Raw genomic sequence first — 19,168 nt, forward strand, 5'->3', positions numbered from 1 at the left:
CCACCTAGACATTCTTAAGATTCTTACCTCATGCAAATCTTCAATGAAGTCATAGGTTTTCCCATATGTGGGACACTGACCAGCCGCTGCACATTTGCAGGCTTCCTTCTCTCTGCAAGATTCTTCCTTCTGAATCTGATTGACTGGGACGTCCATCCGTCCACTTGCCATCAATGTTGCTGCTCCTGCTGCGGCTGCCATTTCGCAGTCTAAGCAAATCTCTTGCTCAGTGATTGGCAGAAGGGTGCTAGAGCCCTCCTGAGAATCCAGTGAGGTCTGGGCACTCTTCTCCATGCCAGACTTCTTCAATCTGGGCAGGAACTTACCAGATTCCAGTTCTGACTTCCCGTAGCAGGGGCCCTCGTTTTCTGCGTCCTCCTCTAGCGGTTTGAGGTCTGCCTGAGGGTCATCGAAGACATCTGGCAGGGCCAGGAATGGAACACTCTTGTCCTCTTCTTTCTCAGAATCAGCCTCCGACTCACTCCTTCCACCGGGCGACAGCTCTGAGGCGGATATGGGTCGGAAGTGAGTCCTGGGGGAGATGCGGATGGCCCTGTACTGGGTGGTCTGGTTGATGCCGTATAGCCGTGGGTGGAAAGCGTCGTTCTCAGAGTCAGAGCACAATATAGACTTGGGCTTGAACCCCGGGCTGAACGAAGCCATGTCCTCAGGCTCGAAGGAGCATTCTACGTGGAGGACTTGAGAGAACTGATTGTTCAGATCGAAGGACGCAAACGGGTTGTCGAGTCCTGGCTCCTCGCCTTGGAAGCCTACACAGGATCCGAGTAAATCTTCATGGAAGATTAAAGAAAATCCCTTATTCAAACCTTCCCCACCTCCTTTAGTAGCCTGGTCGCTCTGCTCGAAGGAGACCAGGGGCCTCCAGAAGGGCTTATGGCCAGGGTCAAAGCAGCTGCCCGTATTCATGAACACGTCTGTACCAGCAATGGTGACCACGTCTGAGGCAGAGGCGGCAGCAGCGGCACACTGTAGCAGGCTGCCTCTCGCGTCGCCAGGCGGCACCACAGCCCAGTCCTGATCACCACTGAATGTCTTTAGCTCTCCGTACACTCCTCCCAGGATGAACGATGTGTTGTCTTTCTCAGGGTTCACGTTCCAGGGCTTGGACGGCGTCATGTAATCCCCGGAAGCATTAATCTTCGAGAGTTTGTTTTTGGCCAGGAGGGCCTGCTGTTCATTCTTGCCTTCCCACAGGTGGTACTCAGAGTGCTGCACTGCCTTCTTCAGAGACCCCTGGATGGGACCAACTTCTTTTACCTGCACGTCAAGACAACCGCAGTGGTAGCTGCTCGACTCTTTGGAGAACAAGCCCTCGCCTGGCTTCTCTCCTCCTAGTGATAGTTCAGGATCTCCATCTCCGATAGCTGTCCAAATGTCCTTTATTATCCCTGAGCTGTAGTTGTCACACTGTTGGTTTGTGTCATGCGAAAACATGCCAGCATCATACTGTTCTAACGCTATCCCACAAATGGACTCCAATTTAGATTTCTTTGCGAAGGTCGGATTGGACACTGTGCCAACATTGGCCTCATCGCACTGACGACCGGTGTCTTCTTGTAAAAAGTCCAGGATTTCTTCCTCTAGGTATGTACCAGAGATGGGGAGGATTATACAATTAATCTCTTCATTGCCAATTAGAGCGGACTCCTCTGTATGAACATTTATTTGCTCATTGTCTGAACGCGTCTCTTCCGAATGGGACCATGGACTGCAGGTTCGGGTTGAAAGGTTTGAACAATGTTCAGTTTCATCGAAGGCACTATTTTTGGTCCAAATTAGCAAACGAGACTGCTTGTTACAATGTGGTTCTAGACAGCTACTTGAATCTGTGTTGTTTTCTTGACCGACGGTGAGTGAGTCGCAGGGAAAAGAAAGAGTGGGGCTATCGTACTGGAGCTCAAAAAGAGAGAAGCAGGAGTTGTTCAGACCAGACGCTTCGCTCGTGGCTTCTGGAAGATGAGGCTCCTCCAAGTTTCCAGGCAGAGTGCTGATGGTGAATGTAACACCGTCCAAAGCGGGGGAGAGCTGAACGGGTGAGTCCCCTACAAAGCTTTCTCCATCTTTATCTTCAGAGCTAGAGGATGAATAACATCCCCAGATCTGAGCCATGTTTTCCAAATCCTGCATGAAGAACCCATCAGCTGCCAAAGTTTCCTGACAGTCCACCCTTATTGCACTTTCCCCTTGCAGCTCAAGGCCATCTAACACTAAACAACATTCTGTCTCAAAGTCTCTTTGTTCTTCGCTCTTCTGTCGAATCATGCTCAAGATCCGACTCTCTTGTACTGAGTCTGAGGCACTAGGATCCAATATGGATTGATAAATATCGACTTCATAGAAGTGAGTGAATTCAGACAGATGGTCATCATCTAAATCTCTACTATCCTCAGGCGGAGGGAAGCTTGAGGTCCCATTGAGGTCGTTAGCCTCCTCATTTGAGTCGCCTGGCACCTCAACAAAGTGCCCATCCACAAAGGTTCCCGCTGCCAGATACGCCCTCTGGAAGCTTGTGTTGGCAATGTAGATGCCTTGCATTCTCTCAGACAGCCTTTCAAAGTTAGCGGACATAGTCGAGTCGTCTGGAGAGTCCACCTTACTCCGGTACTTTGTTTCCAGTTTGCTCTTTCTGCTACTGAAAGGTACATAATACTCTGTGATGGGCTCTGTGTACCACAGGGGCTCTTCCATGTACTCCTTTTTGTTGCTGGCCTCAGCTCCGGACTCCTTTGCGTCCCCCCAACCTGGATATTTTCGAATCTCCTTCAGCGGCCTGTTCCCCTTTTTGTAGAGCTGTGTTTGCCTTGCAGAGCCTCCAGTGGTGCTGCTGCTGCTGCCGCCTCCAGCGTTCCTGCGCCCCTCTTTGTCAATGGCCTGCAGAGCCAGTTTCACTTGTCCTCTGTTGCGCCCCCGCTTACTCCTGCTGCCCGCCTCGGACTTGTGCCTGATTCTGACTGCTTTCCTGCTGGAGATTTTGGAATCGCCTGGGTTCCCGCTGGAGCTCGAGCCAGCCTCGCTAGAGCCAGAGGACCAGGAGCGAGGTCGATACTTGCACTCTGACCTGTGCCTCGCCTGCCTCTTGCTGTGAACGGCAGCTCGGTCCTCCGCTGTTGCGCCACCATGGTATCGGTTCTCTTTCTCCTTCTTGCTGCGTCGCTGTTGGGCTCTCTTGCTGGTTGGGTTAGTGGTAGTGCTGCATGCCTCAGGGGTTCTCTCATTAGCAGCTTCACCATCGCTGTTGCAATCTTTTGGGGAGGAGGTGTCAGTGCTGGTCTGCGGGGCTGCAGAGGATGATGAGCCAGAGTAAGCGCTGGCTTTAGCTTTGTTCCACACAGTCATGATCTCTTGGAGACAAACAGATCCCTCTGACAAAGGAGGAAAGGCTTCATAATACCTGCAACAACGAGAGAAAATGTTGTTAATTAAGACATAATAAAATGAATAAGCACATGTTTAATGGGCATAAAACTAAATCAACTAGTTCTGCCAGCTACTCAGGACAGTATTATTGTGGTTATGGGTAAAACATTTTTTTTAAACATACATTTCCACCTGGTCCTTTGAGGAAGATGACTCAACTTGTTCAGGAGACTGAGATCCATAAGATTTGTTGAGCGGTTTTTCTTCTGTGAAGAATTATAAACAATATGATAAGAAGTGTCATCATTGAAGTGTTTTTATATTTACTAGGGCATACACATGTATAAACCCAAGATACAAACCTTTCTGTTTGTTTTGGATGTCCTTGAGTTTGGAGCAAAGCTCCTCGACCAGGCTCTCAATTCCAGAGTTCTGTGTAGAAATAATTAGGGAGAATATGTAACATCTAGCAAATAATCCATTGAAGAGAATGAATATTAATAAAACATTTGCATCAGACCATTCATAAAGTGATGGGATGTATCCATCAATAGCACTTAGGGGTTTGAACATATGCTTTTTTCAAAGGCAAACTTTGACCCCCATTGTAACACTGACTAGAGGGTATTAACATAGGGCTGACAGAAGTCTAACCAGCTGACTGTCGGCACGGGCATGCTCTACCATGACCGTGTTAAATCAGTGTTTCCATTAGCGGCGGCTGACGGCTAATCACGGTTACACACACAGATTTTCAACCGGCTACATTTTTCAGATTAACTAGACTACTTTTCGTTTTTTTTGTGTTGTTTTTACCTTTATTTAACTAGGCAAGTCAGTTAAGAACAAATTCTTATTTTCAATGACAGCCTAGGAACAGTGGGTTAACTGCATAGGGGCAGAAATACAGATTTTGTACCTTGTCAACCGTTCGGTTGCAAGTGCGGTTAACCACTAGGCTACCCTGCCGCCCCATTTAAAAGTTTCAATTCGATAGGTTTGTCGAGCCCTCTCCAACTAGAATGAACGATTTGCATATTCTAGCGATCTATTGATAGGATAGGCGCCTGTCAGTCACAAAGCGAGCGATGACTGGGAAACGCAGCAGAGACAAAGCGAGAGGTTTCACTCTCGCCAAAATAAGCCCAATATGTTTCGATGGGCTTATTTTGGATCTAAGCATGTCGCCTCCCGCTTTGGGACAACAACTCCCATTTTTAAAGCGGAGACATGAGCATCTCGTAATTTTGTACAGATATCTGGTTGCAGTCGAATTTCTTTACGTGGAGGAGGGAGAGAAAGCATGATGCTCGTGAATTGGCACGTCCCATGTAATGTAAGTGGTAACGAGGAGTCAAAATCCAATTAATTTTCTTTCAAATAGCCAGCCACGTGGAGTCGTGGTGCCAAGTAGGGAATTTGTTTGTTGATTGACAACTGAACAGCAAGTGTTGACTAGTTTATAAAAAAGGTGTCAAACTGACTGAATAAGGTTGTTCTCCTATATCCCTTTGCCATTCATATATCATGCAACGTGGTTATATGTCCATGGTATAAGTCCACGGGATACATAAACCAAAGGATATATTTTCCTAAAATGTTGGGGCTTGCCAGACAGTGACGCTAAAGTGAGTGACTCATATTCGTCAGTCTGAGTGTAGCCTACCAAATTGCATCAGTGGGGGGGGGGGGATTCTTCATTTGTCTTCCTAAATTGCATAGGCTACTGATAGGCCTGGGCTTTTTGGCAATTATCTGCTGATAAATTATGAAGCTGGTAACTCATCACTGCAGGAACAATAGGTAGTGGAGAGCCTCATTTTATAATTAGGGCCCTCACAGAAACCAGGCATTAAAACAGAATTCAACAATATTCAAAAGTGCATTAACTTTAATAGGGAATCAACTAAATGTATTAATTTGCACAAGTTTATCATACGACATGAACAAAATGTGTTAGTGATTCGTATTTCTTGCAACCTCTGTGTGCAGTACTCAAGTCTGCCACTTTGTGAAGCTGTTAGCGATGATGCTAATGTAAAGTCTTCTGGTAGATGGGAAGGCTTTCCCAAAAACCTTTTCAATTAAAGCTGCAATATGTAACTTTTTGGGTGATCTGACCAAATTCAGATGGAAATGTGAGTTACAGATCTGTCACTATAAGTCTATAAGAAGCGGTAGATCAGTTATTTCTATGCTTACCATTCTTACCATTCTTAAATTTTGTTTTTGAATCTTATTTTCGGTTTTGTATACCAGCTTCAAAAAGCATAAAATACAATCTTTTTGGTTAAACAGCCTATTGCTAGGTGTGCGCTTGAATTAAAGGGTAACTACTTTTTTTTTTTTTTATCACAATTTTGCAGATTTTCCCCAGACCTCAAACATGGTCTACAGGGTGGGAAATTAAACACCTGCTGAACATTCGCCACAATGTATATTTCACCAGACAAGTTCGCGGGTGGTCACTCAGCATTTGGGAACAATTTTTGTTTCAATCCTAAACTCAAATGTATAAATTGGTCAAATTGACATGAAAGGCTGGTAGAAGACAGAGAATATCATCTGACAGACACTGCGATGCAGCGCCCTCGACCACTGCGCCACCCGGGACGGACTGTTGATTCCTTGATGTTTAGTTGTACAACAGTTTCTGTTTTACTATGGTTTCAAATTATTTAATTTAACACAGTTAAAAGACAGGTCACAAATTAAAATTGAGCAATATGCACCATTACTTCTTACGAGTAACACGTGTGTTTTAGTTTAAAGTGTAATGTTCTCTTACTTTGAAAATAGTCCTGATCATATCGGCCTAGACAATATCCAAAACTAACATCAGTGAATTCATACATTTTCAGTCATTTAAAGTTGTATACAGTGGGGCCAAAAAAGTATTTAGTCACCCACCAATTGTGCAAGTTCTCCCACTTAAAGATGCGGGCCTGTAATTTATCATAGGTACACTTCAACTATGACAGACAAAATGAGGAACATAAATCCAGAAATTCACATTGTAGGATTTTTTTATTAATTTATTTGTAAATTATGGTGGAAAATAAGTATTTGGTCAATAACAAAAGTTTCTCAATACTTTGTTATATACCCTTTGTTGGCAATGACAGAGGTCAAACGTTCTGTAAGTCTTCACAAGGTTTCCACACACTGTTGCTGGTATTTTGGCCCATTCCTCCATGCAGATCTCATCTAGAGCGGTGATGTTTTGGGGCTGTTGCTGGGCAACACGGACTTTCAACTCCCTCCAAAGATTTTCTATGGGGTTGAGATCTGGAGACTAGCTAGGCCACTCCAGGACCTTGAAATGCTGCTTACGAAGCCACTCCTTCGTTGCCCGGGCGGTGTGTTTGGGATCATTGTCATGCTGAAAGACCCAGCCACGTTTCATCTTCAATGCCCTTGCTGATGGAAGGATGTTTTCACTCAAAATCTCACGATACATGGCCCCATTCATTCTTTCCTTTACATGGATCAGTCGTCCTGGTCCCTTTGCAGAAAAACAGCCCCAAAGCATGATGTTTCCACCCCCGTGCTACACAGTAGGTATGGTGTTCTTTGGATGCAACTCAGCATTTTGTCCTCCAAACACAACGAGTTGAGTTTACCAAAAATATATAGTTTGGTTTCATCTGACCATATGACGTTCTCCCAATCTTCTTCTGGATCATCCAAATGCTCTCTAGCAAACTTCAGATGGGCCTGGACATGTACTGGCTTAAGCAGGGGGACACGTCCCTGGCGGCGTAGTGTGTTACTGATGGTAGGCTTCATTACTTTGGTCTCAGCTCTCTGCAGGTCATTCACTAGGTCCCCCCCGTGTGGTTCTGTGAATTTTGCTCACCGTTCTTGTGATCATTTTGACCCCGCGGGGTGAGATCTTGCGTGGAGCCCCAGATAGAGGGAGATTATCAGTGGTCTTGTATGTCTTCCATTTCCTAATAATTGCTCCCACAGTTGATCTCTTCAAACCAAGCTGCTTACCTATTGCATATTCAGTCTTCCCAGCCTGGTGCAGGTCTACAATTTTGTTTCTGGAGTCCTTTGACAGCTCTTTGGTCTTGGCCATAGTGGAGTTTGGAGTGTGACTGTTTGAGGTTGTGGACAGGTGTCTTTTATACTGATAAAAAGTTCAAACAGGTGCCATTAATACAGGTAACGAGTGGAGGACAGAGGAGCCTCTTAAAGAAGTTACAGGTCTGTGAGAGCCAGAAATCTTGCTTGTTTGTAGGTGACCAAATACTTATTTTCCACCATAATTTGCAAATAAATTCATAAAAAATCATACAATGTGATTTTCTGGAATTTCTTTTCTCATTTTGTCTGTCATAGTTGAAGTGTAACTATGATGAAAATTACATGCCTCTCATCTTTAAGTGGGAGAACTTGCACAACTGGTGGCTGACTAAATACTTTTTTGCCCCACTATATACACACACACACACACACACACACCTGTTCTGAAAGTCTGCAACACCACTAAGCAAGCAGCACCATGAAGACCAAGGAGCTCTCCAAACAAGTCACAAATTTGTGGAGAATTACAAAAAAATATCCGAACCTTTGAACATCCCATAGAGCACCATTTAAATCCATTATTTTTAAAAATGGAAAGAATTTGGCACCACAACAACCCTGCCAAAAGAGGGCCATCTTCCAAAATTCACAGACCAGGCGGGGGGCATTAATCAGAGGCAATAAAGAGACCAAAGATAACCCTGAAGTAGCTGCAAAGCTCCACAGCGGAATTTGGAATATCTGTTCATAGGACCACTTTAAGCTGTACATTCCACAGAGCTGGGCTTTATGGAAGAGTGGCCAATAAAAGCCATTGCTTAATGGAAAAAAATAAGCAAATACTTTGTTTGCCAAAAGGTGTGTGGGAGACTCCCCAAACATATGGAAGAAGGTACTCAGATGAGACTAAAATTGAGCTTTTTGGCCATCAAGGAAAACGCTGTCTGACGAAAACCTAACACCTCGCATCACCCCGAGAATACCATCCCCACAGTGAAGCATGGTGGTGCAAGCATCATGCTGTGACAGTGTTTTCATCAGCAGGGAGTGGGAAACTGGTCAGAATTGAAGGAATGATGGATGGCGCTAAATACAGGGAAATTCTTGAGGGAAACCGGTTTCAGTCTTCCAGAGATTTGAGACTGGGACGGAGGTTCACCTTACAGCAGGACAATGACCCTAAGCATACTGCTAAAGCAACACTCGAGTGGTTTAAGGAGAAACATTTAAATATCAAAGCCCAGACCTCAATCCAATTGAGAATCTGTGGTATGACTTAAAGATTGCTGTACACCAGCGGAACCCATAGAACTTGAAGGAGCTGGAAGTTGTGCCAAGCTTAGAGAGAGAGACCCCAAGAGACTTGCAGCTGTAATTGCTGAAAAAGGGGTCAATACAAAGTATTGACTTTGAGGGGGTGAAGTCATGCACACTCAAGTTCAGTTGTCGTCTTATTTCTTGTTTGTTTCACAATTAAAACTATTTTGATCTTCAAAGTGGTAGGCATGTTGTGTAAATCAAATTATACAAACACCCCAACAATCCTTTTTAATTCCAGGTTGTAAGAAAACAATAGGAAAAATATCAAGGGGGGTGAATACTTTCACAAGGCACTGTAGTTATATCTTTCTACACAATATCATAACACATTTTTCCAGTCAGAGGTAAACTCAACAAAGGATTCAATTATTTTGCTGCGTATTTCAGATGGAATCAAGGCATTTATAAATGTATCAGAGGCCACCAAAATAGAGCTCCTGCAACAACAAGAGTACATAGAGTAGCCGGTACCTGGCCGGCTACTCTATGTACTTGTGTAAAACACTGGTTAAATTTAGCTAAGAGGGAAAAATATTGTGAGAGAATGACTAAGCATAGCCCAAACAACCACCTGTCTTTCCATCAAAACACTTACAAAATATCAGGCATTAGACAAAGTTCTGACACCTACTTCTTCCTTGTACCTATTGATTCGCTGAACAAAGATGAAGTGATCTGTTTTGCTGTAAAAAAAATTATAATAAAAAAAAAAAAGTAAAGTCCTGCAACGATCAGGTCTATAAAAATAAATCCATGTCAAAATGCCTCAACAGACCAGTAGACAATAGACACCATCATAAAAGCAACTGCATTCGGTGAGGAGTGCTATATATTGAGGGCCGGATTAGTAAAAAATGTTTTACATTTACACACTCCTTCTCGCACTCTTTCTGACAGAAAGTGACGTTCCTTACCATGACGCCCAGTAAAAATAAAGCTAAGTTTCTCCCCTGGTCCTGTGTTTCCTCTTGCATCATTGTGTTAATGCCGGTCAGCTGACGGGCAACACGCACACACTCTGCTCTCTGTGCTGCAATCCTGTGCAGCATGTGCTGGTAAAAAAAAAAAAAAAAAAAAAAAGACTGCAGAGTCCAGTTCCCAGAGAGCAGCACACTCCTCCTCTACCTTGCAGACCCTTCCCCCTATACGCCCTCCAGCTCTATCCCGTCCCTCACAAGCTCGCTCTACTACGGGCTGCTTTTGATACTATACTACTGCCAACCAACCGCTAAGGAAAATGTCTGACATTTTGGGGGGAATTTTGCTTGGGAAAAGGGCACAGACAGAATATAATGCAGGTTTATTAAACTGTGCACTCGCTTACATGCATTGACACCTCCGCAACGTCACACATAATATTATCTCAATACTGAGTGTAACAGTGTAAGTGCACATGGGAGTCTTTCACTGGTTCACAGTTCTTCACTTTGCTGACCTCAATCCAACATTGCCAGTAAACACTCATTACATCACACTGGCTATGAAAATCCTGGAGAGCAATCACAAAATAAGGCTGGTCAGTCTTATTCTAAAATAGATTTTTTTAAATATCCTCAATCTACACATAATACCACAATGTTGTTTCCATTGATCATCCTTGAGATGTTTCTGGACTCCAATCAAGTTGTACTTATGGTAATTTCAATCGATTTGACATGATTTGGAATGGCACACACCTGTCTATATAAGGTCCCACAGTTGACAGTGCATGTCAGAGCAAAAACCAAGCCATGAGGTGGAAGGAATTGTCTGTAGAGCTCCGAGACAGGATTGTCGAGGCACAGATCTGGGGAAGGGTACCAAAACATTTCTGCAGTATTGAAGGTCACCAAGAACACAGTGGCCTCCATCATTCTTAAATGGAAGAAGTTTGGAACCGATAGTCACTCTGAAGGAGCTCCAGAGTTCCTCTATGGAGATGGGGAACCTTCCAGAAGGACAACAATCTCTGCAGCACTCCATCAATCAGGCCTTTATGGTAGAGTGGCCAGACGGAAGCTACTCCTCAGTAAAAAAGACAACAGTCTGCTGTGAGTTTGCCAAAAGGCACCTCAAAAGACTCTCAGACCATGAAACAAGATTCTCTGGTCTGATGAAACCCAGATTCAACTCTTTGGCCTGAATGCCAAGCATAACATCTAGAAGAAACCTGGCACCATCCCTACAGTGAAGCATGGTGGCAGCATCACGCTGTGGGGATGTTTTTCAGCGGCAGGGACTGGGAGACTAGTCAGGAGAGGGAAAGATTAACAGAGCAACGTACATAGATCCTTGATGAAAACCTGGTCCAGAGCACTCAGAACCTCAGACTGGGGTGTAGGTTCACCTTCCAAAAGAACAACCCTAAGCACACAGCAAAGACAAAGCAGGTGTAGCTTCGGGACAAGTCTCTGAATGTCCTTGAGTGGCCCAGCCAGAGCCCGGACTTATAAAACAATTTCTAGAGTGTTGGAAGGTTCCAAGGGTACAGTGGTCTCAAGCATTTGAGAAATTGAAACTACCCAGAGCTGGCCATCCAACCAAACTGAGCGACCAGCCGAGAAGGACCTTAACCAGGGAAGTGACCAAGAACCCAATGACCACTCTGACAAAACTACAGAGTTTGTTGGCTGAGATGGTAGAACCTGTCAGAAGGACAGTTTATAGCACTTCACCAATCTGGGCTTTATGGGAGAGTGGCCAGATGGAAGCCACTCCTGAGAAAAAGGCACAACATAACAAAAAGTGGAATAAGGGGTATGAATACTTTCTGAAGGCACTGTACATGCTTCTGCCATTCTTCAATGGCTCAACATATTCAGCTTTGTAGCTTACAAGCTGGTGTGTGCCATAACTGCTGTACTAATCATCATTATATGCAACTGCTCCTGAATATTCAAGCTTCAAAGACTCAAAGTGAAATATATAATTTCAATTTCTCAGGAGTGCATGAGCAATGCTGTGAGTAGACTACGCATACAAAAACATGGGGTGAAGAGATGTGGCGACACTGGAGTGAATGGCACTTACTTCATCAGATGCTGAACGCAGACATTGCACAGCGGCTTGCTTCTTTATCTCCTCCAGACTTAGGTCCGTCCCTCCTCCTTTCTTCTTACTCTTGCACCATTTCTTCCCAGTTCCCTTCTCCCAGCCCAAGATGTCATTTTCCTGCACACACACAATTCCTCCACATCAGTCATTTAATGGGACAGCTGGTCTAAATAGGAAAAGGAAATGCAAGTTTTAGAACATTGTAAATGTAAGAAATACAAGACGGCTTTAAATCAATAGGTTAACTTACAATCACCTGACTCATAATGAATAAGAAACAGAACCCTCTTCTTCATTGGCTATGTGTATGTTTAGTTTAGTAGGATCCCCATTAGCTACTGCACATGCAGCAGCCACTCTTCCTGGGCTCCACATAAAATTTAAAATACATGACAAAGTACAGAACATACTGCAGGCGTGCTACAAAGTTTCTCCCTGCAGGCGGTCACTGAGTCCGAGGTACTAAAAGAGCTCCTGAAAATTGACCCCCAAAAAACATCTGGGTCAGATGGTTTAGACCCTTCTTTAAGGTTGCTGCCCCTATCATTGCCAAGCCTTTCAGACCTTTTTAACTGGTCTCTCCTTTCTGGGAAGGCAGCCACAGTGCATTCTTTATTTAAAAAAGGGGGAGATCAAGCTGATCCGAACTGTTATAGGCATATTTCTATTTTGCCCTGTTTATCAAAAGTGTTGGAGAAACTTGTCAATAATCAGCTTACTGGCTTTCTTGATGTCTATTGTATTCTCTCTGGTATGCAATCTGGTTTTCCACTCAGGTTATGGATGTGTCACTGCAATCTTAAAAGGTCCTCAATGATGTCACCATTGCCCTTGATTCTAAGCAATGTTGTGATGATATTTTTATTGACTTGGCCAAAGCTTTTGATACGGTAGACCATTCCATTCTTGTGAGCTGGCTAAGGAGTAATGGTGTCGGAGGGGTCTTTGGTCTGGTGTGCTAACTACCTCTCTCAAAGAGTGCAGTGTATAAAGTCAGAACATCTGCCGTCTCTGCCACTGCCTGTCACCAAGGGAGTACACCAAGGCTCGATCCTAGGCCCCACGCTGTTCTCAATTTACATCAACAATATAGCTCAGGCAGTAGGAAGCTCTCATCCATTTATATGCAGATGATCGTCTTATACTTTGTGTTAAATATCTCTACAACAAGCCCTCTCTACTCTTAACCTTGTTCTGAACACCTCCAAAACAAAGGTCATGTGGTTTGGTAAGAAGAATGCCCCTCTCCCCACCGGTGTCATTACTACCGCCAAGGGTTTAGAGCAGGCCTGGGCAATTATTTTCCATGGAGGGCCACATTAGAATATATTTTTGCCATCGCGGTCCAGAATCATATTACAGGATTATACATCATGTGTATGACTGTTGACAGATATCTACTGTAAATCACATCCAGATATGCTATTTAATTTTACTTTTTTAACATCCACAGAAATAAACCATATCCATGTTCTCCTTTTGGTAGGTATTTTCATTATTAAACATGCAATGAACTACATGGAGGGAAAAGTATACTGTGCATTCAGCACCACGGACAGAACTCTTGTTAACGGGTATGCACAAAAACATAGGAAAGAGTGAGCTCAACATTACATTTAAACTACTCAATCAGTGTGAGGAGTGAAGTCTCTGATGGGCATTGACTAGAGCAGTGAAGTCAGGTATAGTTTCTGACATCGCTATGCGGAGGATTGCTGAGAGTCAGTAAGAGAATCTTTGTCTTGACTTGTTATATTTCATCACTGAAAATGTCTGTTCACATACATGGGTTGACCCAAACAGTACAAACATCTTCTGAGCATGACTCCTAATCTTTGGAAAGTTTTGTTCATCGAGAGATGCATAGAACCTCATCAGTGACATTGTTTTCCAATCACTGCATCAGACTGAAGATCGATAAGCTTAAATTGCAGGTCAGTGGGAGCGTTATCCACATTGAAGGTGAAAGGAGAGAAAACCAACAGCATGTCATTTTCCAACACTTTGAAATCCTCAAAAACTCCCTGTTCAAAGCATACAGCAGCGATGTGTACTTCTCCCGCTGGTCATCTGATAGGGAACAGACTAGTAGTGGAAGGTGGGTGAGATTGTTGGCTTCTACTTGGCGGGTCAGGGGGAGTAATTTTCCCTTGAAGGCTTTGACAAGGCTGTACATCTGATGTGCAAAAGGCCCTTCCCTTGTAGTTTGGAATTCAGTTCATTCATGGAGGGCCATGATGTCCACGGTGAAGGCAAAATCATCCAACCATTCTTTCTTGCAGTTGAGGGAAATCCACATTTTACTTTCATTTGCAAAAACTCAATCTCCGACTTCAGGTCCCACACCCTTTTAAGCATCTTCCCCAAACTCAGCCATCTCACGTTTGTGTGGTAGGGGAGATCTGCATGACCCGACTGTCTCTTCCAACAGTGAGACAAACTGTCTGTGGTTTAAAGATCAAATCAAATTGTATTTGTCACATACACATGGTTAGCAGATGTTAATGCGAGTGTAGCGAAATGCTTGTGCTTCTAGTTCCGACAATGCAGTAATAACCAACAAGTAATCTAACTAACAATTCCAAAAAAAACTACCGTCTTATACACAGTGTAAGGGGATAAAGAATATGTACATAAAGCTATATGAATGAGTGATGGTACAGAGCAGCATAGGCAAGATACAGTAGATGGTATCGAGTACAGTATATACATGAGATGAGTATGTAAACAAAGTGGCATAGTGGTTAGTGGCTAGTGATACATGTATTACATAAGGATGCAGTAGATGATAGAGTACAGTATATACAGTGCCTTGCGAAAGTATTCGGCCCCCTTGAACTTTGCGACCTTTTGCCACATTTCAGGCTTCAAACATAAAGATATAAAACTGTATTTTTTTGTGAAGAATCAACAACAAGTGGGACACAATCATGAAGTGGAACGACATTTATTGGATATTTCAAACTTTTTGAACAAATCAAAAACTGAAAAATTGGGCGTGCAAAATTATTCAGCCCCTTTACTTTCAGTGCAGCAAACTCTCTCCAGAAGAGACTGGGCGGAGCAGTTGCCGTACCAGGCGGTGATACAGCCCGCCAGGATGCTCTTGATTTCGCTCTTATGAGGTTTACCATTTTATTGGCTGTATCCACAACATGGCTCATTTTCAGGACACATTTACAGAGCACCTGATGAATAATGCAATGCAGGAAAATAATTTTTTGATCTGGGTTCAGCTCAGCTCCTTGATCTTGTATCCTTTTCAAAAAGGCCAAAGTTTTTCTGTCAAGTTTGGGCACCCATCAGTGGTCACACTGGATAACTTTTCAAAACTCAGTCCCAGCTTTGCCACACACTTATTAACCTCCTCCAATAAATCTTTCCCTGTGGTTGTGCTCTTCATTGACTGCACTGAAGCAAGCTCCTCTGTAATTTCCAAGTCTGGGATTACGCCTTGTAAGAATATCAACAAATGCGCAGTGTCACATCCATCACTCTCAACCAGGGCCAAGGAGAAATAGGTGAAATCCTTTACCTTGTCTTTCAACTGTTGTTCCATATCCCCTCATTGTCCTCAACACGCTGTGTCACTATTATTCTTGACAGGGAAACATTTTCAAAACAGCTCTTTCTTGTCGTGGCAAAATATTGCTGCAGAGTAAATGAAACATTATTTAATGAATTCACCCTCAGTGAATTATGTTTTACAATTTTGTGGGATAGTACATAGCTAGCTCTCGCAATTCCATCGTTTGCTGAATGCAGTTTTGTGAAAAGTCCTTGCTGCTTCTGCAACTGAGAAACCAACTCTTTCGATGCACTTGCCCTCTGCTCAGAAGACATATTCCTATATTTCTCTGCATTAGAGGTCGACTGATTATGATTTTTTAACGCCGATACAGATTGGAGGACCAAAAAAAGCAGATACCGATTAAAGAGGCCGAATTTTTATTTATTTATATATATATATATATATATATTTGTAATAATGACAACTACAACAATACTGAATGAACACTTATTTTAACTTAACCTTTTTGGGATAGGTGGCAGCATTTTCACTTTTAACACAGATCTTCAATATTCCCAGTTAAGAAGTTATAGTTATAGGACTATTTCTCTCTATACCATTTGTATTTCATAAACATTTGAATATTGGATGTTCTTATGGGCACTTTAGTATTGCCAGCCTAATCTCGGGAGTTGATAGGCTTGAAGTCATAAATAGCGCTGTGCTTCAAGCATTGCTAAGAGCTGCTGGCAAACGCAGGACAGTGATGTTTGAATGAATGCTTACGAGCCTGCTGCTGCCTACCACCGCTCAGACTGCTCTATCAAATAATAGACTTAATTATAATATAACAAAACATACAAATACAAGCCGTAGGTAATTAATATGGTCAAATCCAGAAAATATAATTTCAAAAACAAAATGTTTATTTTTTCAGTAAAATACGGAACCGTTCCATATTTTATCGAACGGGTGGCATCCCTAAGTCTAAATATTGCTGTTACATTGCACAACCTTCAATGTTATGTAATAAATATGTACAATTCTGGCAAATTAATTACAGCCTTTATTAGGAAGAAATGGTCTTCACACAGTTCGCAACGAGCCAGGTGGCCCAAACTGCTGCATATACCCCGACTCGCAAGAGAACACAATTTCCCTAGTTAAAATTACCTGTTTTTTTTTTTTAATATACAGTTGAAGTCGGATGTTTACATACACTTAGGTCGGAGTCATTGAAACTCGCTTTTCAACCACTCCACAAATTTCTTGTTAACAGACTATAGTTTTGTGAATGACAAGTAACTTTTCCAACAATTGTTTACAGACACTATAGTTCAATGTATCAAAATTCCAGTGGGTCAGAAGTTCACATGCACTAAGTTGACTGTGCCTTTAACTTTTTATGGCTGCAGGGGCAGTATTGAGTAGCTTGGATGAAAAGGTGCCCATTGTAAACAACCAGCTCGTCAGTCTCAGTTGCTAAAGATGCATATTATTATTAGTAGTGGATAGAAAACGCTGACGTTTTCAAAACTGTTTGAATTATGTCTGAGTATAACAGAACTCATATTGCAGGCAAAAACCTGAGAAATTCCACTTCCTGTTTGGATTTCTTCTGGGGGTGGCAGATTTTCAACCTAGCTCTCATTGAAATTAGTGAGATATGGATGAGTTTTCACTTCCTACGCCTTCCACTAGATGTCAACAGTCAATAGAACTCTGTCTGATGACTAATGTGAAGGGAGGCTCAAATGAGACAGGAAATAGTCATGAGTTGACCATGCTTTCACTATGCGCATTCACAAGGTAAGGACCTGCGTTCCACCGGTCTTTTGAAGTCATTCTAATTCTCCGGTTGGAACGTTATTCAAGATGTATGTAAATAGCATTCTAAAGATTGATTCAGTACATCGTTTGACATGTTTCTACTGACTGTTACGGAACTTTTGGACATTGTCACGTTATAGTGGACACGCTTTGACTTTGGAATTGTTTACCAAACGCGCTAACCAAAGTAGCTAATTGGACATAAATAACGGACATTATTGAACAAATCAAGCATTTATTGTGGACCTGGGATTCCTAGGACTGCATTCGGATGAAGTTCATCAAAGGTAAGGAAACATTTATCATGTATTTTCTGGTTTCTGTTGACTCCAACATGGAGGCTAATTTTTCTATTGTTCCGAGAGTTTCTTTTTCTGCAAAGTTTTTTTGAAATCTGACACAGCGGTTGCATTAAAGGAGAGGTATATCTATAATTCCATGTGTATAACTTGTATTTCTGTTGAATCATGTGGCTATGCAAAATCACTGGATGTTTTTGGAACTAGTGAATGGAATGCTCCAATGTAAACTCAGATTTTCTGATATAAATATGAACTTTATCAAACAAAACATGCATGTATTGTGTAACATGAAGTCCTATGAGTGTCATCTGATGAAGATTATCAAAGGGTTAGTGATTCATTTTCTCTCTATGTGCTTTTTCTCTCGCTCTCCCTTTGGCTGATAAAATTGGCTGTGTATTTTAGTGAGTTGTTGGTGAGCTAGCATAATGGTTTGTGGTGCTTTCCCCGTAAATCCTATTTGAAATCGGACACTGTGGTGGGATTAACAAGACTACCTTGAAAAAGATATAAGACACATGTATGTTTGAGGAATTTTAATTATGAGATTTCTGTTCTTTTGAATATGGCGCCCTGTACTATCACTAGTTGTCGTTATATCACTCCCGGTAACGGGATCTCAGCCATAACAAGTTAAACAGCTTGGAAAATTCCAGAAAATTGTCATGGCGTTAGAAGCTTCCGATAATTTACATCATTTAAGTAAATTGGAGGTTTACCTGTGGATGTATTTCAAGGCCGACCTTCAAACTCAGTGCCTCTTTGCTTGACATCATGGGAAAATCAAAAGAAATAAGCCAAGACCTCAGAAAACAAATTGTAGACCTCCACAAGTCTGGTTCATCGTTGGGAGCAATTTCCAAAAGCCTGAAGGTACCACGTTCATCTGTACAAACAATAGTACGCAAGTATAAACAAAATGGGACCACGCAGCCATCATACCGCTCAGGAAGGAGAAGCGTTCTGTCTCCTAGAGATGAACGTACTTTGGTGCAAAAAGTACAAAACAATCCCAGAACAACAGCAAAAGGACCTTGTGAAGATGCTGGAGGAAACAGGTACCAAAGTATCTATATCCACAGTAAAAATGAGTCCTATATAGACATAACCTGAAAGGCCACTCAGCAAGGAAGAAGCTACTGCTTCAAAACCACCATAAAAAAGCCAGACTACGGTTGGCAACTGCACATGGGGACAAAGATCATACTTTTTGGAGAAATGTTATCTGATGAAACAAAAATGTAATTGTTTGGCCATAATGACCATCATTAAGTTTGGGGGGAAAAGGGGGAGGCTTGCAAGCCGAAGAACACCATCCCAACCATGAAGCACTGGGGTGGCAGCATCATGTTGTGGGGGGGCTTTGCTGCAGGAGGGACTAGTGCACTTCACAAAATAGATGGCATCATGAGGGAGGAAAATTACGTGGATATATTGAAGAGAAACATCAAGACATCAGTTAAAGCTAAAGTTAAAGCTTGGTCGCTAATGGGTCTTCCAAATAGACAATGACCCCAAGCATACTTTGAAAGTTGTAGCAAAATGGCTTAAGGACAACAAGTCAAGGTATTGGAGTGGCCATCAAAGCCCTGAACTCAATCCTATAGAAAATGTTTGGGCAAAACTTAAAAAGCGAGTGCGAGCAAGGAGGCCTCGAAACCTGACTCAGGTACACCAGCTCTGTCAGGAGGAATGGGCCAAAATTCACCCAACTTATTGTGGGAAGCTTGTGGAAGGCTACCTGAACCATTTGACCCAAGTT

General features: G+C 42.7%; 1 protein-coding gene across 1 annotated transcript in view; it reads right to left on the reverse strand.

The window, feature by feature from the left end:
- The window catches only part of LOC109906617 (uncharacterized protein KIAA0232-like), a 37,838-nt gene that overhangs the window by 3,632 nt on the left and 15,038 nt on the right, over positions 1–19,168 (reverse strand). The window contains exons 3-6 of the mRNA XM_020504417.2: positions 11,740–11,880; positions 3,741–3,810; positions 3,563–3,644; positions 28–3,412 (exon numbers count right to left, since the gene is read on the reverse strand). Coding sequence (XP_020360006.1) covers positions 28–3,412; positions 3,563–3,644; positions 3,741–3,810; positions 11,740–11,880 — 3,678 coding nt within the window. The remainder of the gene's footprint in view (positions 1–27; positions 3,413–3,562; positions 3,645–3,740; positions 3,811–11,739; positions 11,881–19,168) is intronic.

Source organism: Oncorhynchus kisutch, linkage group LG16 (genome assembly GCF_002021735.2).
Source record: "Oncorhynchus kisutch isolate 150728-3 linkage group LG16, Okis_V2, whole genome shotgun sequence".
NCBI classification, from domain to species: domain Eukaryota; kingdom Metazoa; phylum Chordata; class Actinopteri; order Salmoniformes; family Salmonidae; genus Oncorhynchus; species Oncorhynchus kisutch.